The 27,687-nt window shown below is 37.6% G+C and overlaps 5 protein-coding genes across 10 annotated transcripts; 2 read left to right on the top strand and 3 right to left on the bottom strand.

Annotated features, from left to right (window-relative positions):
* Nucleotides 1–1,913: 1,913 nt before the first annotated feature.
* LOC103439637 (E3 ubiquitin protein ligase RIN2) lies at nt 1,914–7,234 on the bottom strand. 6 transcript variants are annotated; one of them, XM_070825455.1, is made up of 14 exons: nt 7,030–7,144; nt 6,803–6,862; nt 6,138–6,578; nt 5,701–5,778; nt 5,439–5,525; nt 5,219–5,340; nt 4,689–4,785; nt 4,480–4,585; nt 4,138–4,295; nt 3,890–4,027; nt 3,741–3,808; nt 3,404–3,634; nt 2,385–2,766; nt 1,914–2,293 (listed from the first exon to the last, which is right to left on the bottom strand). In XM_070825455.1, the coding sequence occupies exons 3-14, from the start codon at nt 6,375–6,377 to the stop codon at nt 2,237–2,239; spliced, it is 1,764 nt and encodes a 587-aa protein (XP_070681556.1). In that variant the 5' UTR covers nt 6,378–6,578; nt 6,803–6,862; nt 7,030–7,144; the 3' UTR covers nt 1,914–2,236. The 6 variants fall into 6 exon arrangements, with proteins under 6 accessions (XP_070681556.1, XP_017188918.3, XP_070681555.1 ...); XM_017333429.3 differs by having other exon boundaries at nt 4,126–4,295; nt 6,803–6,888; nt 7,030–7,132; XM_070825454.1 differs by having other exon boundaries at nt 6,803–6,888; nt 7,030–7,132.
* Nucleotides 7,235–9,514: 2,280 nt separating this feature from the next.
* Nucleotides 9,515–10,054, top strand: LOC103410268 (uncharacterized). The gene has a single exon (XM_008348997.4). It carries the CDS (start codon nt 9,648–9,650, stop codon nt 9,816–9,818), a length of 171 nt encoding a protein of 56 aa, XP_008347219.1. The 5' UTR covers nt 9,515–9,647; the 3' UTR covers nt 9,819–10,054.
* Nucleotides 10,055–13,170: 3,116 nt separating this feature from the next.
* On the bottom strand, nt 13,171–16,099 carry LOC103410269 (putative glycerol-3-phosphate transporter 1). Its single transcript, XM_008348998.4, has 3 exons — nt 15,874–16,099; nt 14,121–15,175; nt 13,171–13,995 (listed from the first exon to the last, which is right to left on the bottom strand). The coding sequence occupies exons 2-3, from the start codon at nt 15,121–15,123 to the stop codon at nt 13,433–13,435; spliced, it is 1,566 nt and encodes a 521-aa protein (XP_008347220.1). The 5' UTR covers nt 15,124–15,175; nt 15,874–16,099; the 3' UTR covers nt 13,171–13,432.
* Nucleotides 16,100–23,276: 7,177 nt separating this feature from the next.
* LOC103439629 (23.6 kDa heat shock protein, mitochondrial-like) lies at nt 23,277–24,491 on the bottom strand. The gene has a single exon (XM_008378197.4). The coding sequence runs from the start codon at nt 24,149–24,151 to the stop codon at nt 23,492–23,494; it is 660 nt and encodes a 219-aa protein (XP_008376419.1). The 5' UTR covers nt 24,152–24,491; the 3' UTR covers nt 23,277–23,491.
* Nucleotides 24,492–24,516: 25 nt separating this feature from the next.
* Nucleotides 24,517–27,524, top strand: LOC103439632 (conserved oligomeric Golgi complex subunit 7). The gene is given in 7 exon segments (XM_008378203.4): nt 24,517–24,923; nt 25,048–25,257; nt 25,390–25,500; nt 25,503–25,759; nt 25,906–26,581; nt 26,677–27,009; nt 27,124–27,524. Coding segments are annotated over 7 exon segments (1,947 nt in total). The 5' UTR covers nt 24,517–24,656; the 3' UTR covers nt 27,217–27,524.
* The last annotated feature ends 163 nt before the right edge of the window (nt 27,525–27,687 follow it).

Below are 27,687 nucleotides of genomic sequence, written 5' to 3'. Positions count from 1 at the left end.
CTTTCCCGTCAAGAAAAAGTGTCTTGGTCCCAAGTAATCAGCACGATATGATCAGTAAAATACAATTAAACCTTTGGAGTTTTGTAGTTATTCGAACTTCGAAGCATGGTCCTCGATGGGGGTTCATATAAAATTACAGAACCAAGGGGAATGTGTTGAGGACAAAAGTAAATAAGTTGAGGCAAAAACTGGGAAGGCACAAAAGAAAATACACATGTTGATTTGTTTCCATCGAAAACGTTCTCGATTTTTTCCGTCAGATTTTCATGTTTGTCGCTCCGTGTCTGTTGCATGCATGCATGCTTTTTTACTCCAACTTTCCTACCTGCACAGAAACTTTAGCCTAAAACATTAACATAACGTCAGGGTTAATTTAGTTTTAAGCTTCTATTTAACGTAGTTTAATACATTAACCTCGTGGAAATTGGATGTATTATTATTTACCATGACATATGGAAACTCAGCCTACGACCAACTCCTCGGGGCTGCCGAAGGAGGAGAGCTGGTGAGAGACAGAAGGCACTGTTTTGAGTAGAAAAAGAGGCACAACGGGACATAAAAATGGTTGAACAACAGTAAAATGAACAGCTGCAATTGTCAATAAGAACATAGACAACATTAACAACTCCACTGAAATTTGAAAAGGACCCTCAAAGTGAAGTGAAAATCAAAATTCAGGTTAGATAAAGACCATTAAAAGACAAAGTTTATAAATTGATTAGTGAGGAATCCAAATTAATTAGATTTGGGTCCAATAAATCAACATGGCTATTAGGTTAAGTTCAGAATTATCTTTTCTCCACTTATTTTTTATAATCATTTTACATTTTTTGAACACTGGAGATAAATTAAAATCTTCTAATTTCATGCATCCTCTAATTCCAAACAATCTACGTAATGTCTTCTAACAAAAAACTAATATACCTACAAGCAACTTGTGACCCTAACTCAAGTAACAAATACATCAATGAATATTATATTTATAAGCGAGATATGAAACTTAACTAAAAGGTACAAAAAAGTAATATACCTACAAGCAAGATACGTTAATCTGTGATACAAATTGATTATATATAAAGAAGAATTGGTCATATAAGTAGATAATTACAAATTAATGCGTGATAATGGTTAATTATAAAAATTAAAATAAAATCTATGAATGGGGCTTTGAACAGGAAGAACAAGAACAAGAAATAACAAAAAAACAAAATGAATAAGAAGAAATAATAAAAAGATAATTAGGAAGAAATTTAATTTTTATAAGAAGTCTTGTCATTAAAGATATTATTAATAAATAAAATTAGACTTTCGATGCTGTTAACCACTTGAGTTATAATAAGTTGCCTGACAAATCGCACCGAGTCTACTTTTAATTAGAATCGTATGGTATACTTCTTTTCTTCATTGTTTGGCTAATGAAAATCGAAGAACAGAATTAGGGAGGAAGGTCAAAGCAGAAGAAAATCAGAAATTTGGGTCGGTTCAACCAAAATTCGACACGTGCAGCGACAATGGCCTGTTGACTTTGACGTTGGGAGAACTACCCGTCTGTTGTTTTGTTAACGGCGTTAGACAAAATAACCACTGGTGTTTGTGCTTTGACGAGACAGCCCAACTCATGTCGTCTCCAAACCCAGCATTTCTTGGGTCGTCTCGCCGCCCATGTCGTTTAGCCAGCGTTGTGCTCTTTTGACTACTTTCACCTCCTGTCGTTCCACCCACATACACACAAAATTTCATTGCAAAATAAAATCGAACCATGCATCTAACCTTTGAATAAGTCATATATGAATCACGATTTACCGCGCGTTTATTATTTGTTTGATGTCTCTCCATTTCCATTTTTGATTAAAAATTCGTATCTGGTTCCATTTGTGCATATTTTCTCTATAAGTTATGAACCACAAGGGAGATTTCGTCTACGCACCAATTCGTGTGGCCGTGCCAACCGAATGGCCAATTCAAAACCACGTAGGAAACAACAATATGTTCATCTGTAAACCATACACAACATCGAAAATTTATTTTTCACAGGGGAAGTACCAAAAAAAAAGAAACTATACTTGTGCCTCTTTTCCTTCTTTCCTCCGGTAAAAGTGATCCGGTGAGCTGCCTTTATGTACAATGTGGGTGGGGAAGCAGTCTCACAGAGGACGATCTGTGGTGTTTAGAAAACATCAACTGGTTTTCGAGGACTTGGGGAACACGTTACAACAAAAGAAGATACAACGCCTCGTCACATTTGGAGAAGATTATTCACAGTAACGGTAACTGAATTTGTTCGCTGCAAATCCTGTGGCACGTAATACATTACGGAATGTAAAATGAAAGTTTAAAAACGAGCTTCAATGGCAACCATAATTTGTCTTAGAAGCAAAGTGTACCTGGAAAATTAGGTCATCTGACATATGAGGCAGAACTTCCCTCACCGTCTCAGCCATAGCAAGTATGTTTGCTAGGTTGTCATTCACAGTACGTGCGGGGGTCCTCATATGTAAATTCCGTGCTCCTCCTTGGTATCTTCCATCGTCTGCAGGAGGAATCGGTGGACCAGTTGCAGCAACCTGAGGGGCATTCATAGGCCAGAGGCTCCACGCACCATCTTCAAGGGCCGTGTGCGCATACGTCTCCCCTACAGATGCAAGACGCCTCATCATCATCTGAACTCTCCCCAGTCCAACAGATCCTACAGCCGTAGAAGGACCTGCCCCGTCAACTCCCTGGCTTGACCAAGTATGCAACCAATCTGAATCCAGTCCGGTACCTCTACACGACATAAGGAGAAGCATGATATACATCATGTATAATAAATATTATCATATGTTTTTTTAACGAAAGTGCTTTAAAAAAGGTCGTACCCAGTGCACAAGGCTCCCGCTTTACGCAGGGCCTGGGAGAGGTGAATGTCGGCTAGCCTTACCCCCATTTATGGAGAGGCTGCTCCCAAGTCTCGAACCCGAGACCTACCGCTCATGGGCGAAGGCACTTGCCATCGCACCAAGTGCGACCTCTAAAGTGAAAATGTGTATATTTTCTCACATATTTAATTTCTCGTATATCATCTGAGCAGATTCAGGAATATCAGTATAGGAAGACAAGTTGTTTACTTGTTATTACATTGCAATCAAACAGTTTTAAGGAAAAAGCTACGAGGAGTGCCTGGTTTTGCATGCATCTATAAGGATTATGCAACCATACAGAAAGTATTATTATGTCTTCTCGTTTATGTGCTGGAATCTAATCACCCAATAAAATTTAGTACACCCGGCAAAAACTGAATAGAAATTTACCAAGTCTAAAGTGAAAATGTTAATCCCAGATTCATTTTGTAAAGACAACACAGCAGCAAGAAGCAAAAGACAGGAAAGAGAAACTACAATACTTCCTAAATAAGGAAGTGTACCTCCATGGATCGCCTTCCGCAGGGTTCTGAGTCTGATTGGGAAACACACCAGCAGGTATTGCATGTCCAGGAGTATTTTGTCGACCAAGTCCTAAACTTATTTGACGAGCAAGCTGCTCATCACTCGAAGTTTCTTCACTGCGGGGATGTACTTCATTTTCAGGTCTACCTACAAAAAGTGGCTTGCGACAAGTCGGACATGAATAGATCTCATTCAAACCTTGATCCAACCTGGAATCATTAATTATTTTCATCATTTTCTTGGGCATCGCATGCTCTAAAAAGAAAAATAAAATAAAAAAGAAAAAGGAAGGGTTTAACAACACATGCACCATACCAAGATCTCAAGCATGCAAGATGAAAAAGGTGACTGCAGTGTAGTCTTTTGGCCTTAGCCATAGGTTCCTGCCATTTTCCCAGTAAGTTCGAGGAATCAAGGGGAAACTGAAATTGTAACCAATTAAGGGGGAAGAAAACTAGGCATACCCTACAAATTGCACATTCATCATCATATGCCCGTAGTTCTTCAGATGTTGCATCTGGAAGTGCTGCATGAAGAGCACCTAAGGCTTTCTTCAGTTTGATGAACCCTTTTATACGTTTTACAATTGAACTTAGCAAGGCCTGCTCAATAATGGATCCTTAATTAGAAAGAAGATAGTATTGGGGAATCAAGTAAAAAGGAGAATGGATGTTCCAATAGAAAGTAGAATGAACATTACACAAATACTTACACGTATGTTTAGAAAAAGGATTGCATCCACCAGATGGAATGCCATGCCATGAAACCACCAAATATGCACGTAGTGACCAAGGGCCATTAACAATGTGGCCATATCAAGAACAAAGCTCAAATTCCGAGTAAGACCGCCTTTCCATTCCAACAATAAACCTGCATTCAGCCAAATGAATATAGTAACGACAATCTGAGTGTACACATAGCACCCAATTTACACCCGCAAACTCAAGTAAGCCTTTACCCATTTACAGGAGCAGAAAGAACAACGTACTTATAGGAACACCCTCAACAACCCCAGTTACAATATGAGATCGTAAAAGTAAATTTGGAGACCTACCAACTGCTGATGTATCAAATAATTTGGAACTCTCGCAATTTGAACTGTTCCATGCTGAATGATGGATCCATATATCAAGTAACTGAAATCCATGCACCAAAATAGCCTACAAAAATATTGTGGCAAGCCAACCAACACTGTCAACAAGCTTTCCAAAATTTGACAGAAAACATGATAAGGTTTCATGGACAAAGTTCCCAGGACATTACCTGCAATGTCTCAAATGCAATACTGAAAGGCTCAAATAATAACAAGAGAAACATAGATAAACCCAGTGTTTTATATATCACCACACACAGCCTTATCCTGCAAGCACCAAACAAAATATAAATATGAGGCATTTCTCAGTAATACGAACTCATGCAACAACAGAGGGTGCAAAACACAGAATCTTCATGAATCAATTAATAATTTCAGAATATTTAACAACTGATCCACTATAAGTTTTTAATCAGCAGGTTTTGGGAATCAAAAACCAAAGCAGATTGATGATCTGGTCCTAGCAAATTAAAAACTTGACCTAGAAAGGTGGATTGTAGTGGTTTAAGACTGCTAGACAAACACAGGTAAAAAGATAAATAAAAGAGTATTCCACCCTGCATCCTGTGGTGTTATCTGTTAAGCACCAAAATGGACAAAATAAACTATTATGATGTTCAGACAGAAAAAAAAATATATTATCATCAAGTGACATGCAAGAGACCTAATTCGTACTCCAAGAAAAGTGATAAAGCAATACCAGAAAATATCAACAGTCAGCACCAGCAATAACACTGAATACACACGAAAATATGTCAATGGTGTGGCAGAAGGGGATGCATTCAACCGTTCAAGTCGATCTCGAGCCAAAGCTTGAAACATCTATACAAGTACAACATGGAAAATATAGGTAAGAAGGTATACACTTGCTTTTATACTTCCATATACATCACGTTTTTCATAAATATTATGTCATATACCTTTAAAGAACAAAGAACAATCAACCAGACTGACCACAGGCCCGCATGATATATTGTAGGAGGAATGACCAGGGGTAGAAAAGTGCCCTGTTTGACATTCATCGATGTTCATAAGAAATCATTAAATAATACATATTAGTACATGACGTAGTTATTAAACAATAAGTATTATAAAACAACCAAAACGGAAAGTTTATCAAGTTAAAGTAGTGATTCTCCTGGTAGCAAGTCAATTAAACTGACAGCAAATTAAAATATTCACCTTGTAAATAACATAATTGATAAGGCGTTCGATTAATTTGTGAGTTTCAGAAGAATACAACTCCACAAAGAATATAGTCTGCAAATTAGAAACAGACATCACAATGATCAAATCAACCTTTCTCAGACAAATTTCACATACATACAAAGAAAACAGACAATGGAGTAGTTTACTAGCTCCAAGATTGTTATTGCATGTTTGAATAATGGCATCTGGTATCTTAAAACAAACTGACCATCTCTAGCAGACAGTAGAAAATTTGTTTCTTGCCAAAATTCATCAAAGTGGCACAACAAATGAAAGTAATACTAGAACCGTTAGCAACAAAATAGTAAATCACCCGTTCACTGTAATATAAACCCACTGCACTAGTTCATGCATCCATCAAACTTACAATTGTGCAACAACGGAAGTTTCCAGAAGAGTTAGAAAATTACCTTGAGACATAAAACGAGTAAAATAAATGCATTGAGTACAAAATTTGCCAGCAGTCCAACGGTAGTATAAGAACCCAAAAGCAGATCAAATACATGGCCAAAATTGGCAGCATTAATCAAATTCTCCGCAATTAGTCCATCCGATTTTAGTTTAACTAAAGAAGTTTCCGTCCACAACTGGAGGCCTGCAAAGCTTATCGCTGTACATGCAGCGGAGATGGCTATATACCTCAAACCCATTGGTAACAAATTCAACCTCCTTACCAAACCCCAACTCCAAAATTCTCATCACCACTGAATTAGCAAGATCCCTTGCTCATTTTGACCATATCTTGTCATTGAAGTAAAAAATCGGGGCATAGACCTCAAGTTAGCTTCAAACACGACGGAGCATTAACTGTCAACAAACGATCGAAAATTCTCAGATTGAAACCGTATAACCTGCCACGAAAAAGCAACACTGATGAGCATTTTCTCAGAACAACAACGGCTAGAACCGGCTGTTAGGATGCTAAACAACCATTATTAATGAACGAATAACTCTTAAAAACTAGAAAATTAGTGATCTTTTCAATAATTTTAGTAAAATTTTCGCAATCGAAACTATAAATACCAACAAAACGTGACAAATTGGAAGTCACCGAATGATCAAGTTGCATAAATACCTTACAAAATACAAAATCAATCAAAAGGAATCGGCTTTCTCCTCTAAATGCTATTAGGAACTGCCAAAGCATAAAATTGAGAAGCCCTATCATTCGAAGCCATGAAAACACGGGTAAAACCGTAAAAAAACTTGAAATCAAAGGTGATTGAGCGAAATCAAGCAGAAATGTTCGAAATTTGGAAGTAATTAAATGATAAATCAGAAAATATTGGCAGAATCAAGGACCTGATTTGAGCTGAGACGTCGCTGACCGCTGCGTCGGTGGGGAGTTTCTGCAAATTTCAGCCGCGTCAGGGAGAGAGAGAGATGGATTTTAATTTTATTAATTTTGATTTTTTTTTGTTTTTATATTTTTGACTAAAAGACAGTTTATAGGCTGGGTCAAATTTTGCGGGAGTGGAAAGCAATAGAAAATAAAAGAAAATAAAAAGCAAGCTCCCCAAATTTGACAATAAATAAAAATTCTTTCATTAAAACAAAAATAAAAAGATAAACTATTTTGATTACGTGGAAATAAAGAAAAACATATTTATTCTGTATCATTGTTAAAAATAATTCATCATGTATCACGACAAAAAGTATATTAGATATAAAATGTTGAAAATTAAATATAATATCTGTTGATTCACAAAATCAGTAAGAACTTTGGTACAACAGAAAGTGTTAAGTTTGTGACATTCGCTAGATTGCTCCGGTCATTAGTGTGGATAAGTATGTAAATGAATAGAGACATGGAAGCAAACAAAAGATGTACATGGTTCACCCAGATTGGCTACGTCTATGGAGTATAGGAGTTCTCATTAATTGTGAAGGGTTTACACAAGTACATAGTTCAAGCTCTCATTTAGTGAGTACAAATGAATGATTTAGTACAAATAACATTAGCCAATATTGTGAGAAAATGATCTCATTTTATAGAAGATAGTTTCTAGCCTTGTTCTGACATTGACACGTATCGTGTTGTGATTGGCTTCCGATGTTGACATGTGTCGCGCTATGATTGGCTTCTGATGTCAACACGTGTCGCTCTGTGATTGGCCTCCTAGTAGGAAACTCTTTTGGGTCCTTGAAGGTATAACGTTGATCGGTGCTCGGTAGTTTCAGAATTGATCAAGTATGGTACAAACAATATCGAAACAATTAAGATGGCTTAAATAAAAAGCAACCCGAGATTACTATGCGGTTCCATTTGATTTTGTAATTTATACTTCGGATCAGTTTGATTTTTGGTACAGTTTCCCTTTTTTTCAATTTTTTTTCTAGCCTATAAATTAAAATTTGAAAAAAAAAACAAAGAAAAAGAATTAGACGAGGAAAATTTTATTTAAACCCAAGTAACCTATTTCTACACCTAACTTAAATTTTAAATGTTAATTATCTATTTTACCCTATTACATAATTACTATTAAGTACAAAATGAAATTAATAATAAAACTCAAATTTCTCAATAAACTCATACATTATAATTAAACCCTAGCATCACCCTTCATTTATCCTACGTCCATTCCAACTAAAACCCTAATAGTTTTGATAAAGAAAAACAAGTTTTTCTATTGATAGATAGTGATTTTGAAGTTTTGAATCCTCCTGATATGACTCGATTTATGAATATTTTGTTTGCTTGTTTGCTTCTTCTTTAGATTAAATTTCATACTTATTATATTATATTGATTTGCTTTTCTATGCCGTTTGTTTGCGCCCCAAAACACCATTATAAGGACTTTTGATTATAGTGCAAAGACATATAACTTGATTTTTGGTGCATATAAAGATTGCCCAACCTCATAAACCTTGACCACTAACTAGAGGGTGGCATGTCTCCATACAAATTCAAAGCATCAAGGTCAAATGTTTAGGGCAAAGTGATGGACTGAACTGGGGCTTGCATTGCATTCTCTGGCAAGTTTAAATCTATGGAATGATCTCTTGGATCATAAGTCAATGGATGGGTTTGGTAGCAGAAAAAAAAAACAGCCATGGAAATGCTAGTCATATGCAATTATACAGGGGCAAACGACATCTCTTTGAAGAAAAAAGCATTTAATTAGAGATGTTATTTTATAAAGGGAATGAGTGTAAAGATAACTTTACATTTTGAATTGGGCTTGAGATGATAGTTTAGATAATAAATTTGGGTTTAAAGGGATATTGATTCTTTAATAAAAAACAATATGGATGAAAAGAGTAAGTTGAGTGTAGAAAGAGATTATATGAGTTCAAATAAAATTTCTCATTAAACAATAAGGCTTTCAACATATTTAGGCTTAAAGTTAAGTTTACCTAACTTTGAATTGAAATTAAGCTATTAATTGATTTAGAATCAAGCCTGGAAAATGAACAACTAACATAAAATAAATAAAATAACATTAATTTATTTTCATTCGGTTCGATTTTTGAACTAGCAAAGCCGAAACTGAACTGATAATTTTTTGTTCAATTCGGTTTTTAGTTTCGTTTCGATTTTCAATCGGTTTTATTTTAATTTTTTTATAACAAACGATATTATCTATAGGGTACTAGAATCAGACCTTATTAAAAAGGAAAACTAATCAAAATAGTTTGAAAATTTTGAGTTTTAATGATAAGGACAAAATAAATGATGAAGTAAATAATATCAAGATTAATTTTTTAATGTAAAAATATGATTTTTCGTTAAAAATGAACAATAAATAAATAAGATGAAGTGGCTAATTGGACAGTTGGAGGTTGATGACCGGGCACAAGTAGAACCACATCGTCCATTCCAGAATATGGAGATCCCAAAGTCTTCGTCCCCATAAATACCCGCGCATTCAAATCGAAAACCCTAGAAATCGAATTCGATTTTTGTTCTGCAAATTCAGATGGGGATAATCAAGAGCAGCTTCTCTTTCCTTATGGGCACGGTCGCCGGGATCTACATAGCCCAAAACTACGACGTTCCGAACATCAAGAAGCTCGGCGACACTGCCGTCTTCATCGCCAAGCAATACGAGGAGAAGTACCGGAAGCCCAAAAAGCGAGACGACGACTAGGGGGTTGTCTCTTCCTCAACGACGCCGTTTTGGACCCAGGTCTCGTTTCGGGAAATTCTTCTGCTTTAATTTTCATCTTAACGTGATCACTACTCGCTTAAGAAATTTTTACTGGAAATTATGTTATAGGTATTTTGTGATGAGCTCGTTGCTTTCGGGCTTCGGATTTCGATTCAAATGCAAATTGTATACTCTTTTTGTTATAGTGAATGAAAAGCCTTGAGAAAATTTTATAATTTCATGCTTTTTTTTTTAATTCATGTGCCTGCATTTGTGTAAACGTTACTAAATGTGAGCCTTTTCGACTCAATAGTCGCTGTTGAGCTACGATTATTTTTGGGAATTATGATTTTTGCGAAGAATCAGAGATTTCGCTCGATAGTTGATAGTACGCGTTTAGTGCAGGGTGCAGAGTGGGAGTGTGCAGGTTCACTTATTGCACGTAGACAGCTGCTAGAATTCGACCCTTTTAGCAGCTCAGTTTAACAGCTTAGACATGTGTATGTAGTGGATGATATGGGAGTATTGGAGTATGAGGTGAGGTGGTATCCAATCTTTTGAAACATAATTAGTAAACTTCAGCGTGATCCATCATTAAGTTGATGTTTTCGAATCACAATTCCGGGTCATGATATGGACAGAGCTTGAGGTGATGGATATATAATGATTTGAGGTCATACAAAGTGCCATCATAGAGTAGACTTATTTTCTACCCGTAACTTGGTTTTGATTTTTTGAATTCAATTCGTAACATGCTTCCTTGACTGATGAATGTCAAGACATCTTTCTGATTTCATTGTAATTTTTCCTTCTGATCACCCAAATGGCCTGTAGGATTTATTATCTGCCTATGACATTTCTTTTATTGGTCTCGCATTCTGTTGAGAAGGTACTTCCTTTTCACGCTTGTATTTGGTATGAAGTCTCCTTCAATGTAGCGGTGTCGTTGGCTGCATTTGTTCATTTTAGGTGTTTAGCTTTGTCTAGGATCAGATTGGCTGATGGAAAATAACTGTGTGTTGTGGTCTATTGGTTGTGTTATAATGTCTTAATGACACTTAACGCAAATAGTAGCAGCACTGCATATTAGAGTTGTAACATTTTGCTAGGGAAGGAAACAATAGGGAATGCAAGACTTTGTCACACTTTGGCTGTCTACTACTGTCAGGAAGGTTTCATTTTGCAGTTGTGGTTTACTGAATTTGGTTCGAGTTATAGAATCATCAGGAATGAATCTTTCCTGCCTTCGACGGTGTTGAATAGAATTGTATCATAAAAGGAGTCGGACCAGATTAAATTCCTTATGTCAATTCCTCCTTCTAGCCAAGATGTTTTCCTGGCTCGTTTGACTCTGTTTCTCTGCTTGTTCTTATCCTTCCTGCTACTGTTTTTTTTTTTTTTTTCGCTGCTGGTGCAGTTTTGATCAGCTGGTGTGGTTCTCTTCTGTTGCTCCTGATGTCTGGGGACTTTCATTGTAATTTACCCTGAATGGGCTGGATAACATCCAAAACAACATGACCCTTGTTAGCCCAGCCCGTTGATGGATTTATCTGAAAGGTCTCGATCGCGTATTTATTTTGTCTACTTGATTCTTGCAAACGGACAAAAGGGATGTGTGAAAATTACTCTCCGACGGAGAAAACACCTATAAAATGATCGGTTAGTATTCAATTGGAATCATTGGCATTACTTTAAGATGGTATTAATTTAATCATAGTACTTGAATTACGACATGAATCATGCAGCTAAGTTTGTGGTTATTATGAATCGGATTAGTAATACTTAAAGATGCTATTAATTTAATCTTAGTGCTTGAATAATTAATCGAATTAATAATGTGTTTCTAGTGGCTTTTAGGTGAGGCAACAAACATGTTAGAGAAAACGTAGCAAAACACAACACCATAACAAGTGCTAAAGCGCTTTTCACATAAGAAGCGCTTTGTGCATAAGCGTTTGCTAAGTTCGTCTTCAAATGCTATTGAGCAGATGTGAGTTCCACATGAACAATTGGACTTTCTATAGAAATTTTAATGTGTTTCTAATGTAAGTGCTTTGTACAAAACACTTGTGAGCATGCGTGCTTTTCTTAGAAGAACTTCCGAACAACCCGCTTCAGATTAGTTTATTACTAGCTAGGAGGGTTGTGAAACATTATATTTTATTCGTATACCCAAAACACTATCATATATTCCACTACACGTGTAAATATATTGATTTATTATTAAATTTTAAAAATAAGACAATAATTATATCGTCTATTCAGATTATAAAACGTGAAATGATTACACTATAGAACATTGTTTTCGATATCCACAAAAATTTCTCGATATCAGTCTTTTACCACCAAACAAATAAGGGGCCGTGTTTGAATCCGAAAATAGTGACACTCAAGGTAGATGAAATTTTTTTTCTTCAGTCATTGTCATAGACTGACTTTTAAGGAGCACCACCAGTAATCTGGTCTGGGAGGCATATATTTCCCACCAACCGTTGTCGCAGCTGCCGTGGCAAATCGATACCTGCCTACCATTTACTTTCCCAAAAGCCATAGGATTTCATGTTCTTGTGGTTGTGGTGAAGTTTTGTCTAATGCCAAAAGCATCCTTGGTCCCCCCACATCCACACTGATTTAGCTATATGCCAAAAGCCTCTCGGGATCTAAGGCTCCTTTTCGTACTATGAACTTTTAGTGGCGGCAGTTTTTTGTTACGAAATGTTTGAAATTATTTTGATAGTCAATATTTCTGTGTATAGGAAAAATCAGAGAAAGACATGGAAAGAGGGAGTGAAGTTTAAATTTCACAAGGTATCGGAGAAACTTTTAAATTTTGGCTAAAATCGACATATTTAGTCAATATTTTCGATATATCCGGTTAAATATCGACAAGCTGCATATGACATTCCTTAAAGTTTCATATTAAATATCAACATTTTATTAGCAAATTTCTATCATTTCCATCAAGGCAACCGATATCGATATTGATATATTCATTAACATATCCACAAATTTGCATATAAATATTTTTACTGATACTAATATTTTAAACACTGGTTATGAATGATATTTTCTTAAAGGATAACACTTCTCTCCTCCTAAATGAGACTGACATTATTAATTTATTTTATCATCATCTAAAGATCATTTGTAAAAAAATTCATTCGATTAAGAGACCGGTGAGGCAAGAGGAAATATTATCCTTTCATGAATACTCCATAAAAAAAGATGAGAGACTTAAAAGGAGGAGAAGAACAGGCAACGGGCACAATTACTATGGTGATATCTTAAACCCATTACACACCATCATGTGAAAAAGGTGAATAAATTGCGTTATTTCCCGGTGTAAGAGGAATTTTCGGTCTCCGAGATGACTTAATTTGTCATCCTCCCCAATCATGATGTAAATAATTTCATGAAAACGTACAGATAATGTACACACATAAATTACACATAAATTACAAAGACACACCACCCCTTTCCTTCTTCCACTTCCCCCTTCATTTTTTGAGGTACAACTGGGGAGAAGGTTTAACAAAAATCCTCTACTTCCTATGACTACAACAGAGGACCTTCTCCTCTTCATTAAATAACCAGGTTCATCTCCTCTATGATTATCACACATCGAGTACTGCAGGTTGAGGCCGAGATGCTGACACTCGCGATCTCGATTCTTCAATCTTCGCAGCAACTTCCGCCACAACAAGCCTAGTCAGAAGCAGCCCTGCAATCAGAGCTGCTCCCATCAACATTGTGAAGACTGCACTCCAGCTTTTGGCTGAAATGTAGCCGGTCAGCAAAGGTCCGATGGCTGCCCCGATGGAGCCTGTTCCATCTATGATCGCTGTTACTGTCGCCAATGCCCTCGAGTTCCCACGCAATGAGCTGTGTGTTCCAAGATCAGCCGAGACGGCTGTTGTTATTAGAGCGTATGGCCCGTTCACAAACATGCCGGTGATGAACATGAGTGCAATGTTCACAGTCATGGATACGTGTCCATAGCTTCGGTAGACATAGAGTGCAGGGATAGCACAGTACATGAAACTTGCAGCTGTTATCGCTCTGGCACCCAAGCGGTCTGAAATAAAGCCGGCAAGGATTCCTCCAAGAACACCTCCAACATCGAACAATGTGGATAAGTTACCAGCTGACTCACTGGATAAGTACTTTCCGTCGATAGCTGCAACATGAGTTGACACGAAATGTGAGTCTTGATATGAAGAAATTATCATATTTCGCATAACAGCACATCGAGAAATTCTGTTAACTAAGAATTCAAAGCAGCAAGGAAGTTGAAGTAAGTACCTGTGTGACTAATGTAGAAAGGAAGCCAATAGAGAAACGTGTAGGCAACCAATTTCGAAAAGAATAGGCACAGAGCGAAAGGAGCAACTCCGGGAATTTTCCAAGCTTCTAGGAACCCGACGGCACTCTCCTTCCCTTTCACCTCTGGTTCCAACAATGGTTCCGTTACTCCTGCCCCAATTTTCTTGGGAGATGGCAATTCATCTTCTTCACTGGCTCCAACATCCTCAGGACTAACAGGCAAGAACAGAAAAACCACCACACCAACGGTAGCGATTATGAGACCTGGGACTACAAAGGACCAACCCCACCCGTATCGCAACAGGGCGGAAGCAACCAAAGACCCTGTAATGTTCCCAACAGAAGTGTGAGCATTCCATATACCCATAATCAGCCCTCTCTTCTTCTTCCCAAACCAATTACCAACAACTGCAACTACCGAAGGCCATCCCGTCGATTGAAACAAACCAGCAAGCACTTGAGCGCCGAGAAAGTAATAGAAAGTGTGAACGTTTGCCCAATATCCAACTCCAAATGCTGCAGTAAACGCCCCTGCTCCCACCATTCCGATTGTTAGAAAGATTCGTAAATTCGTCCTATCACCCAAGTGTCCGGAGAAGTACATTCCTATAGCATACACAGCCAGGAAAGCAAGGTCGACCTCACCAAGCAAGGCTGTGCCATCTGATCCATTAAATGGGGCCCAACCATCTCCAAGAACCCTAGAAAGTCTTCTGCTTTCAGCTGGTTCACTCAAGTAACTCATCCTCCATGGCCAAGAATTTAAGCTTGTAATCGAGGATTGGGGATCAAGAGTACTCTTGACCACGCTCGTGGTTTTTCGAGCGGCGTGGTAGCTAGCATATGCAAGAAATGTAACAACCAGAACAATGGCTTGGTGGGTTTTGTATGAAATGGGTGATTTCTTGATCTGCTCTACTAACCGAATCCCCGGGGGCTTGGAGTAACTTACCTTAGGTTCTGGCTCCGATATTGAACCCATGTAATTAAAACGAGAAGCTCTGCCTCCCCGCTTATAGTCCGAATTCTTCAAGCTAAACACAAAGCAAGACGAGTAAGTCAAGCAGCATACAGAGTTGTAGGCAAACTATGAACTATTAGTATGCTAAAATCCAGTAATATATTCAGATTAAGGATTTGACCAATGAAATTTACCAATTGCTATGAATTAATAAACTACAGATCCATATTTACTATCAACTCCCTGATTTCCAACTTCCACAGATTTAAAATTATAATCCTGAGGAAAATTCAAATAAATCCAACTTGAAGAGGTAGCTGTTCTAAAACAATCTGCACCTCAAACTACCCAGAATTACAGGGGGGGGAGTGAAAATTTAAACGTAATCATAAAAAAAGTAAAGTAATAATCTTTTCAACAATCAGAACTAAACCCAGAATAAAATTTTAAAATTTAAACAAAACCAATTAATTAATCTCTCTTTTCAAAGAGATTTCCTGGAAAATCGAAAACCGTCCACCTTTTGACCAACAAGAACAGAAGAGAAACGAAACGGTCAAAGCCCCCCAACAAAATTGGATATTCAACCCATATCTCAAAATTCTTCCCTAGATACAATTAGAATCAATATTCTGAAACCCAAAATTTTAAAACAATCCAGAATAATAAAGGTATCAATACATAACTGCGAAGAAGAAAACGGTCAGAAATTTTGAAGAACAACAGCACCCAGGTGAAAATTACATGAAAATATACAGCTGAGGAACATACCTATCAGCTTATCCGAGCACTGACGGGAATGCTTCGTGTACTTTAATTTGCAGATTTTCTCTCCTCCTTCAAATGCTCTGTCTTTTTCTATCTTCTTGGATGGAAATTCGCTTAACGATTGCTTCCGTTTGAGCTCTTTAAATAAAACGCGCAAGGGAAGCAAGCAACGTGAGCTTGGTGGTAGTGCTACTTTATGATGTTGAAATCTCGGTTTTGCCCTCGGTTTTTCTTCTTGCTCCTTTTCAATGGATTTGGATTCTCGGTTTTTCAAACCGACGTGGGAATTCGTGATGACGAAAATACCCCTTTGTGGTTAATGAGTAGGATTCTTTTCTTCAGATTTTACTTCTCTCCGATCTTTTTCTATTTAAAGGTTCATGATTAAATCACATCAATATCTTTATAAAGAGAGAAAAAGATTAGAAGAGTGGCCCCTCTAAAAATATGATACGTGACCATCCTACTATGCTTAACATTGTTAATACCTCCGTTATCTCTTATAGTTTTGGAAAAAATTCCAACGAACCAAGTGACGTTGTACTCTTGTACTTTCGACGTACATAACTTTATAAATGCAGAATATTTGAATGAGAGAAAATCATATACCATACAGTTACGAAAAGTTTGAGATCCAATCTCGATTATTTCAACTAGTTGCTTATTGGTGCTGCAAATAAAAGACAAAGTCAGTGTCGTTTTTACAAAGTTTTTTGTGGAGTCCAAGCCTGTTGAAATCCACGCCACAAAACAGGATGCGTTTTAATAGGCGCTTAATTGGCTTCGGGAAACGATAACACAGAAGCAGTTTCGGGATTTGTCTTTTTAAATTTAATCCCTTAATTATATAAACGACACGTACACACATGCATACGGCAGCAACACATCTATAACTAAAGCAGCTGTTTACGTGTCCCGGACTGGTGCGATAGGTGGCTCATCGAACGAACGACACCGTTATGCTCTGGGGAAACTGGTTCTTCAACATTTGGCTCCCTCGGCCATGCGAGAAGAGATTTTTTTCAGATTTTTTTATCAATATTATCGGATTAAATGATCCGAACTTTTGAAATTTCATTATTTTTTAAAAGTTATAATAATTTTTTTACTGTTAGATAAAATTTCAAAAATTTGAATCGCTTAATTTGATGACCTTGGTGACGGTGCCGGATCTCTTCTCCTGCCATGTATACATGCAAAGACCTTGAAGACATTTATTGCAAGTCACTGGGCTCTTAAAAGCTTACCCACCAAGCCAGAACGTTATAAACATAATCTTGGTATACTCAACGATGACACAGGCTGGATTCCTTACGGGGTTTTCTACCATGGAGCATGGAATGTAATGGAGTTTTACATTGTCGAATTCGTTGATTTACAGCTGGTTTGGTATTGTTGAAATTATTTTAAAAGTAGTTTTTTTAAAATATTGGAGCTAAAATTGTGTTCGGTAAATGAAAAAATATATATTTTTTGTCAAAATCATGAGCAGAAAGTGAAAGCAGCTCTCCACCTACTTCTGAAAATAGTTTTTTTTTTTTCCACAACACAACAACTCCAAACTAGCTCTTATAGACCGAATAAATGAAGAAAAATTTTGACGTTTCATTGCCCGTACACATCGGATGCACAATAGGATCAAGATGGTTTTAGGACCATCGAAGTTCGAAAAATATACATATGAATGTCTTTCGAAGACTCTCCAAATATTTTATATGCATCGCTTTGTAATTGTCAAGTGTCAGGCATATCTCAACATGTTGTGTTGACCACTGTTCTAAAAATACCCGCCAAGCGCAGCCTAGGCCCCACCTAGGCATTAGGCGGCTGGCCACCACCCCGATTAATGCATGGGCGTTTGAAAATTAAGAAATGATGTCTAGACCTGCTGAGGCTGTCTAACCCACCTAACCCGCCCATACTCGCCTAGGCACCAACTAAGTTGCGACTCACTTAGACATAAAATAGATAGCTTTCATTTTGCATTTTAATTTTTTTCAATAAATTGTAAAGACTTGTTGAATACTTAAATGAACACATATTATATGTTTGTTCCCCATGTTTTCATTATGTCAAATACTTTATAATATATATGTCATTCTATTTTGTAGTTTACGATGAAATTATATATATTTAAAGTATAAACAGATACTTATTTACATAAAATATAATAGATATACTTAAATTCGTCTAATCCGCCTAGGCACTATACCCTAGCCCGCCATTTGATTAGTGCCTAGCGTCTTTTAGAACCTTAGTGTCAACAATACTCCATAATTTCTCTCGATATCACTTATCTAATTGCTTCGTCGTAAGTTGATATGTGCGCATCATGATTTGACTGATAACAACAAGCTTACCAAGTGTTTGACAAAATGCTTCAGTGAATAAATTGAATTTTTTTAACACTTCGCCCTCTGTTTTTATCTAAAAAACTTGAACATTTTAATGCTGGGACCCTTTTAAGGTTCCAGTCCTCGATCATCCACTGTATACATGTCATATTCGAAACATGATAGAATTTTGAGTGGTACAAATTGAACAAAATGCATCTTGAACATTTTATCTTCCCTTCCTTTTCTTTATGCCTTATTCTTATGGTGGGGTTTAGCTTGATAGATTTAGAGGAATTACTTTGCTTAAAGCAAAGGCTTGTAAAGAAAGAAATTACAGTTATTGATTCCGTGATAATTAGTTATGGTCGTTATTTTATCAAACTAAATATTGAATTTAAGTCGGATATTCAACAATTTTTATATTATAATATATACACACATCAATTCAAATTATAGTTTGGCATGAATTCTTAAAAGCATTCATTGCATTTTTGCAAAAGTATATTTAAAAAAAATGTTATTATTACTTAGGAATTCTTTATTAGATTGTAGTTTACATATCCAATATGCAAAAACAAATAAAACAAAGTGAGTGTTCGATTTCATTTTCATTCTTGTCACGTTGATTACTGCATTATAACTTTTTTTATATGAACTGAACTTTTGTCCTGACCTATTAACCCAAAACAAGTAAACTATTTCATAATCTATAGTCACATAATTGTAACTATTTTATCCCCAAAACATTAAAACCAATTAACTTTTGAAGAAATTACCACGAATCGTTCAGTGGTTATATATGAATTTCAAATCCGTATTCTATACAACAAGTCCTAGATTTAATTTTTAACCCTGATGAATCACACGGTGGTAATCATAAGAAACTTGAAATGCCTTTATGAAACCTTCCTGGCATTCAAAATAATGAACTGTCTTGACAAAATTACCAACTCACCCCCTTTAAAAAAACGTAACTTTCGAAGAAGATATAAAGACATATCGCATGACGTCTGTGGCATTTTTCATATCCTCGAGAACGCAACCAATCATTGCCTAAAACGGAGAAAATAAAAACCCTTAGCCGACATTCATCGACCAAGGGCAAATTCGTTAAATTGGTTAAAAACCACCACCTCAAACGGATTGGCAAAAGCGTCATTCCAACAAACCCAGTGTCCTACTACAGTACAAATAGAGCTGCACCAAGCGAATCATGAAAAGGAATATTCGCATATCCAAATGGCATTATTCCTAACATGCTGCGTATATACCCTCGCCGAAGTTCCGGGCCAAAGCTTCTTTTTTTTTTTTTTTAAATTAATTTTTTTTAACAAACAATATTACTTATACTAAAAACATAAAAGTTTCACAAAATTAAATTTGAAGTGTAATTTAGGATTTTTATGCCCCAAAAGAGTTGTCAAATGAAATTTTCAATCTAAAAAATGCTACACTTGTAGATTTAGAGGCTCTCTTCAAAAATTATTTTTATTATAATGATGTATTTTTGTTAATTTTATTTTTCAAAAAATGAAATAATAACAAAGTTCACTCGATGAAAAATATTAATAATAATAAATTAAGATTTGCGAAGTCTGTTGCGAATCAACATTTTTTAGTTTTTACATTGCTATGTGGGTCACTTTGTATTTAAAGAGTCATATTTAGAGAATCTATTGGAGAGCTTTAAACACAGTTACTTGATGTTACAATTTCACATAATGTATAACAAATAAATTTATGGGTTTGATATCCACACATCTTTTTTTACTTTTCTCACACACACTTTTTTAATTTATGTCATTTGATTTTTTTTAACTCATTTGATTTGACGGCACCAAATTAAGAGGGTATGTAAGAAGTAAAAAATGATGTACATATAGCACATCCCATAAATTTATTTCTTATTCATATCGAATTAAGCCAACATGTGAAATAGTACATTACATAACTTATGGATGATAATTACATCTTTCAATTTCTTAATCGTAGCTTGAAAATCATCCTTACATTCTTTCTTTTTTTTCAAACAATTGATTTTATTAAATTAAATGTTAGATTAGCCACTAACAGGATTTAAATCCACCCCGTCATGCAACGATTCAACACATTTTCATCACTATAATAAATGATCACTTGCCATCCTTATATTTATTTGAATTGGTGATCATTTAGTCACCTATTTATATGAAATAATAAGAAGTGAGTTGGCGTTTGCGGTCATAGTTGTTGCTTCTTTGAGATTGGTTTGGTGTCATTATGGATCTACATGGATTCGTGGTACAGGAAAAGCTTGTTAATGCAGTTTAGTTAAGATTGGCATTACTTGTGTCTTCTTTGAGCTAAGAGTCAATCAAAAATATGTTACATTCAAGAATTGTAATTATAATTTAGGGACAAAGATTGTCTGCCCTCCCACTTCCGGTGCCCTCTTGTGTCCTCCTGTTTTGTAAGCCACATCAACATTTTATATTGTTTTTTTATAAAGATAATAAGACAAAAATGAATAGTAATATAAACTATTAACGTGGTTTAATCGTGACCATACAAACAAAAGGGTATGGGAGGGCATGGGAGGACATCGAAAATGAGAGGGCAAAAAATCTTTATCTATAATTTAGTGGATGAAAGAATTATCTTAAAAGCTATTCCACGTCGGCAGCAAAGGTGCAGATGGGATGGCCAAGTCGATGGTTAGTGGATGGCGTTCGAGCCGCTAAAAAACTCTGCACTCTTTTGGCGACACGCGACGCGTCGCGCTTGGCCCCTACTGGAACGCTCGTCTGCATCAGAATGCGATTCTTAATACGACATTCGAGGGGAACGCACATCGAAGTTTCGTTTTTTTGTATCGACGTTTCGAAAGTGTTTCGGATCGGGTAATCCGGGGCCCAGCTATTCTAGGCGGCGGCCCACTGCTCTTTCGCAGTCTTCTTTTGTTAGCAATTTCTGTTCACAAATTATTATTTTTTTGTTTCTTCTTAATTTTGGGGAATTATTGTGTGTTATTATTGGTGTTGTGTTGGACAATGAGGGGAACATTTAACTTTGGTTCATAAATGTTATTTATGTACATACCGACGCAGAAGAGTTGCGTAATAATTTTAGAGAAATTTCTTGAAATAGCATATGAATTTAGTGATTTGTTATATCAAGTTTTTAAAATCATTAATTTGTTAATTTATTCAATTTTTTAATTTTATTTTTTTCATCTAAAATAAGTCATGTTGACTTGTGATCAGTGTTATTTCGGACTTTTAACCTCTTATTCACAAGTTCTTTGCTTCTCATGAATACAAATCCTTAAATTTTGGCTAGTTAAATATATGTCTTGTTCGTTTGAAAAACTTATAGTGAACTACTAAAAAAATATATATTAGACTCACAAACATGAAGTTGTTAATTGCAAGCTTTGAAAATTCAACATGGTCAATCATGTCCAAAAAAAAAAAATCATGTCCATAAAGAATGCGGCCAATCATTGTTCAAAATCGAATGTAAGAAACGAGAAAATTTTGCTTAAATTTCACAACATTTTTTTGTTCCCAAAAATAATAGATTGGAGGGTCCCCAGTGACTATTTTTTTTTAGAAAACTAATGAAAATGACAAAATAAAGGATAAAATGAATAGTACCTGAATTGACTTTTTAGTGTAAAAATTGTTGGGTCTCGAAACACCTTCGTCTAGTTGTTACTGCAACTTTTTGTTAGGGTGGTTTAACTTATTTTGTGATGTGGGTCATCCGTAATACATAGATTTGGATCACTTGCCCCTTATATGATGCATATTAGCAGGATCAAGCCCATAGCGTTTTAAAAAAAGCCCAATCCAACAGAAATCACGTTGTAGACGTGCTGGGCCGATTTGGTAGAAAAACACAATGCATTGTCGTATTTGTCTGATCAGATTCCCAAGCCTAAGACATTTTACAAATTCATGATTCGTTCTAGACCTGTAAACGGGTCGGATTTATTGGGTTTGGGTCGGGTTGAATCCGACCCTTTAAGTTAACGAGTCATCCGAACCCAACCCGTTAAGCTAACGGGTCATCCGAACCCGACCTGTTAAACTAACGGGTCACCCGTTAACACCCGTTAACAATTATTTTTATTTTTATTTTTTGCATAAAGTTTATTTTTTGTCATTAAGATTTTACTAAAATTACTAAAATATCCTCAACTAACGGGTGATAACGGGTGTTAACGGGTCTAACGGGTTGACCCAAAGTGACCCGTTATTTAACGGGTTGTTAACGGGTTCACCCGTTAACGACCCAACCCGTTAAGCATCCACCCAAATACAAATATTAACGGGTTAGGTCGGGTCGGGTTAACGGGTTGGGTCCAAAATACCAGGCCTAATTCGTTCCCACTTCCGTTTGAAATTTCTTTAATACGATTAATATTTTCATGAGATTAGAAAATGAAAGATATGAAAAAGGAGAATGAAGTCTGAATTTATCTTTCGTCAGAGATCAATTTAGTGGTAAAAGACGGATTACAAGATTTTCTTAAAACTAAAAATTAGAGGTTTTGAGCTCGAAACACATTATTAGTGTGGAAGTCAGACTTGTGATCAGGAAAGGCTAAAATGCCTCTGTAAATCATTTCGACCTCTGAAAAGAGTGAATATGTGAGACTCCAATAAAAATAGTAAAATTTAAACATGTGAAATCACATTATTGCTTTTTTTTTTTGTGTGATAGAAGACTAAGTAATCTTTTGGTTAACAAAAAAAATTTCATTAATTAATAAAGATTATCATCTTTGATAAAAAAAAAAAAAAAAAAAAAGAGTTTTCAGTCGGTTTTGAAATTGCAACCTCCACACAGCATGACCATTTCTTCAATGTCGAAATGTTTCGTAAATGAATGGTATCGGAAATAATTTTTTAAAGTAAAAATATCGAAATGATTCGTTAAAACTTATATTTGTAAATATTATCCAAATTAAGAATTCTTTCCCTTTTTTTTTTTAATTAATTGAGTTGCATTATTTCATTAAGAAATTTCGAAACTCAGATTTTGAACAGTGGAATACGAAATTTGCAGAGCACAGTCCATCAATCATTTCATCACAAAAACAGTCGAACCAGTTTTTTGAGATGCGAAATTCGTACAACATTTCTTCACTTTCATCACAAAAGCGACATGGAAGATGGAAAACGGAAATTAAAATTCAAGGCCTCGGTCAGATTAACAAAAACACCATTAGAGCTCAAACTATTCTCAGCAGTCAGCGATTCCTATTCACAAAAAACTCCGGCGAGACCAGTACGGCACCACTACTCGACCTTCACGTGGAAGACGTCGGCCTTCTCCTCTTCCTTCAACTTCGGAACAACCACCTTCAGCACGCCGTTCTTCATCTCCGCCTTGATGCTGTCGGTCTTGAACATCTTCTCCGGCAGCCCGATCCCGGTGTTGTACCTCCGCGGCGGCGCCTCTTCCTCTCCGACGTTGTCTTCCTTCCCGCCTTCTCCCTTGATGCTCAGGATGTTGTTGTGCTCCACCGAGATCTTCACGTCCTCCTTCCCGAGCCCAGGCATGTCGAATCGGAGATGCAGAGCGTCCTCCGTCTCCCGCGTACCCCAGCCTAGGCGAAGCCCCGCCTCCCCGACGCCACGTGTCGCCGAGAGGATGGGATTCTCCGAGATCTGGTCCATCAGGTTCAGCACGTGGCTCAGGTTGGGCCTCGGCGAGAACGGGACGAACACATCTGAGAAGAAATCGTCGCCTCGACGAGAGAAATGGCGGCCGGAGCGGCGGTCGAAGTTGAGGTCGCTTTCATTGTTGTCATCGTCGGAGCTGCGGAGAGCGTTGGTGTTGAAGAGCTTGGAAGCGGGGGAGCGGGTAATGGCGAGTGGGCGGATAGTGGAGATGGCGAAGGACTTGGGGAAGCGGTTCGCGGAGAGGAGGCGGCGGAGGGCAAGTGAGGAAGCCATTGAAGACGATTGCAAGGTTTTACGCTTGGAGAGCAAGGAAATTGGCTGGGTGACTGTAGACTGGTAACGTGGCTTATTGGGATTGGAGGTGGTATTTGTACCGGTGAATGGAACAGTGTGGAAGGATCCAATCAGAAGTTTCTGGAAGCACCCGAGAGATATTTTATTGTCTTGGGCCTTGAGTTGGGCTCTGAGGCCGAATTGTTTGGGCTTATTTTTCGCAAAATAATACCCATTCTGTTTCCGGAATATAGTAGGGCAAAGTTGACACTACATATTTATCCTTATTCACGAATTGACCCCAAAATTCTGGTGTCGTAATGGAAAGTATTGCCAATTTGCCAATTGGTCCTTCTTCTTCTTCTTTCTTCCTCATCGGAAGATTCATATCAGTAGAGAAGTAACACCCAAAGCTTGAAACTCGGCAGCTGTCATTTCGGAAACCGAGTCATAAAAGCGAGTCGACCCGTCCGATTTGTAACCGAGTCAGTAAGCGCGGGAAGCAATGATGCTGGATTTGGGTCCGTTCTCGGACCGGAACTTCGACCCGAGGAAGTGGGTGAACTCGGCGTGTCAGACCCGGCACACGCAGGATTCGGTGGACAAGCACACGGTGGATCTCGAGATGAAGCTCCAGATGGTCTAGGAGGAGATCGCAGCTTCGCTCGAGGAGCAGAGCGCCTCCGCCCTCCTCCGCGTCCCGCGTGCCACACGTGATGTCGTCCGCATCCGCGACGACGCCGTATCCTCCATTCTCGACAAGTTCAAGAAGGTATGTTACCGTTACCAGCCTCCAGTGTGTGTTATGCTCTGTTTGGTTGCTGCGAAAATGTGGGAAAGTTGAATTGGGATTTATTTGGGAATTGAACAATCAATCAATAACGTGCATTGTGCAGGCAGAGGGATCCTCAGCTGAATCCATGGCGGCGCTTGCAAAAGTCGATATTGTGAAGCAGAGAATGGAAGCTGCATACGAGACATTGCAGGATGCTGCTGGGTTAACTCAGCTGAGTGCGACGGTGGAGGATGTTTTTGCAAGCGGTGATCTGCCTCTTGCGGCTGAAACTTTAGCCAACATGAGGCATTGCTTGTCTGCTGTTGGGGAGGTAATGGAAGCTGCATTTATGCATTTAAAGATTTGCATTTTTGTAGTTGATTCAGTACCATATAGTACAGTTTTCGTATATATTTGGTCGAGATGTAAACGTATTTTTTTTTTATCAAACCTGTGATTTTAGGTTGCTGAATTTGCTAATCTGAGGAAGCAACTTGAGGTCTTAGAGGATAGGCTTGATTCAATGGTGCAACCACGGCTAACTGATGCAATATCCAATCGCAAGGTCACATTTTCATAACTTTTTTCTTGATCAATTGCTCCCTTTCTATTAGATTCCGACGACACTTTTTGGTGACATTAGATATTCTTTCTGGTGACATGCCAAAGGGTATCAAGATCCAGACGAAGCATCTGGAGGCTTTGATTGAGTTACATAGTATGACCCAGACCTTTGCAAGGAACATTTAGCATTTGTTTTCGGAATCTGATCTACGTGTTTTAATGGATACGCTAAAGGCAGTCTATCTTCCATATGAATCATTTAAACAAGGGTAAGAAAGATCAGGGTTTGAATTGTCATCCAGGCCTGGTTTTCTTTTCTTCCTTGCATTTGATTCAGTTCGGAGCGACATTTGATTTCCTTCTTTTTGTGCGTTTTTTTTCTACTGGTTGATTGATGATGAAACATGTGGTCTAGGTATGGACATATGGAGCGTGCTATACTTTCTGCCGAGATTGCTGGAGTGGATCTAAGAGGAGCTGTTACTCGTGGTGTGGGAGCTCAAGGAATTGAGCTTAGTGAAGCAGTTCGCAGAATGGAGGAATTGATTCCCCAAGTTATTGTACTTCTTGAAGCAGCTGTTGAAAGATGCATCAGCTTCACTGGAGGTTCTGAGGCAGATGAGTTAATTGTAGCAATTGATGACATAATGCTACAGTATATTTCTACCTTGCAAGAAACCTTGAAATCGTTAAGAGTTGTCTGTGGAGTGGATCATGGTGGTGACACTGTTGGTTCAAAGAAGGAGATTGGGTTGGATAAGGACATCCAAAGCGCGCGAAAGGTTGATTCGATTTCAAATGAGGAGTGGTCCATCGTGCAAGGTGCTTTACAAATTCTCACGGTTGCAGATTGTCTAACTAGCAGGTCCTCTGTGTTTGAAGCTTCCTTGAGAGCTACTCTTGCGAGATTGAGCACTACGCTCTCAGTTTCCGTGTTTGGTTCAAGTGTGGACCAAAACCCATCTCATCTCGCTAGTGATGATGGAAATGGTTTCCCATCTTTGGGTGGAAGGGCTGCCCTGGATGTGGCGGCTGTGTGGCTCATAGATGTTCCTGAGAAGGCTCGAAAACTCTTTAACCTTTTAAGTCAGGTATGTTTAGATTAATGTTTCAGCCTTGCTGTTCTCTCTTCCATATTTGTGGGGGTTGAAATATAAAATTGACACCACCCATTGGTGCGATGCAGTCTAAAGATCCTCGGTTTCATGCACTTCCCCTCGCATCTCAGAGAGTTGCAGCATTTGCTGACACAGTTAATGAACTTGTATACGATGTTCTCATCTCTAAAGTACGGCAATGCTTCAGCGATGTTTCTCGATTACCAATATGGTCCTCGGTCGAAGAACAAAGTGCCTATAATCTCCCAACCTTCAGCGCATATCCTCAGGCCTATGTGACTAGCATCGGTGAATATATTCTTACTTTACCTCAGCAGTTAGAGCCACTTACGGAGGGCGTTTCAAACAGCGACACCAACAATGACGAAGCCCAGATTTTTGCAACAGAATGGATGTTCAAGGTACCGACTTACATCTGCAATATTTTGTACGAACTTCGTTGAATCTTATCAAAATCGCATAAATGATTCGACAACACTCTTCCTTTTTGACGACGCTGTGTTTCTGCAATGAAGGTTGCGGAGGGGCCACCGCTCTTTACACGGAGCAACTGCGAGGGATTCAGTATATCACGGATCGTGCAGCGCAGCAGCTATCTGTTGACATAGAGTATCTGAGTAATGTGCTATCTGCCTTATCAATGCCAATTCCGCCCGTCCTTGCGACATTCCACACCTGTCTTTCTACCTCAAGAGATCAGCTCAAGGACCTTGTGAAGTCGGACGCAGGAAATCTCGACCTTCCAACCGCAAACCTTGTATGTAAGATGCGGCGTTTGAGTCTTTTAAAAGATGTGCAACACATTCTTGAATGGTTTTTCTTTATCCAAAATGATCCTGAGATTTGCATAACTCCTCACTTTGATCCTTGAGATTTGAAATCAATAAAATTGGTCTCTCAGTTTATCCACCATCAATCATTTTGATCATACCCTTAATTTTAGTCATATCATTTTGTTCCATTGTAAATTAAATTAAGGATATATTTGTTATTTGGATCCTTATTCAACATAATTTTGCATTGAATGACCAAAATGAGTGATGATAGACAATCACAGAGACCATTCCTATTAATTTCAA

The sequence above is a fragment of the Malus domestica genome, chromosome 07 (assembly GCF_042453785.1).
Source record: "Malus domestica chromosome 07, GDT2T_hap1".
In the NCBI taxonomy this organism is placed as follows: domain Eukaryota; kingdom Viridiplantae; phylum Streptophyta; class Magnoliopsida; order Rosales; family Rosaceae; genus Malus; species Malus domestica.
The sequence above is the reverse complement of the archived record's forward strand: the minus strand, read 5'-3'. Positions and strand labels throughout refer to the sequence as shown.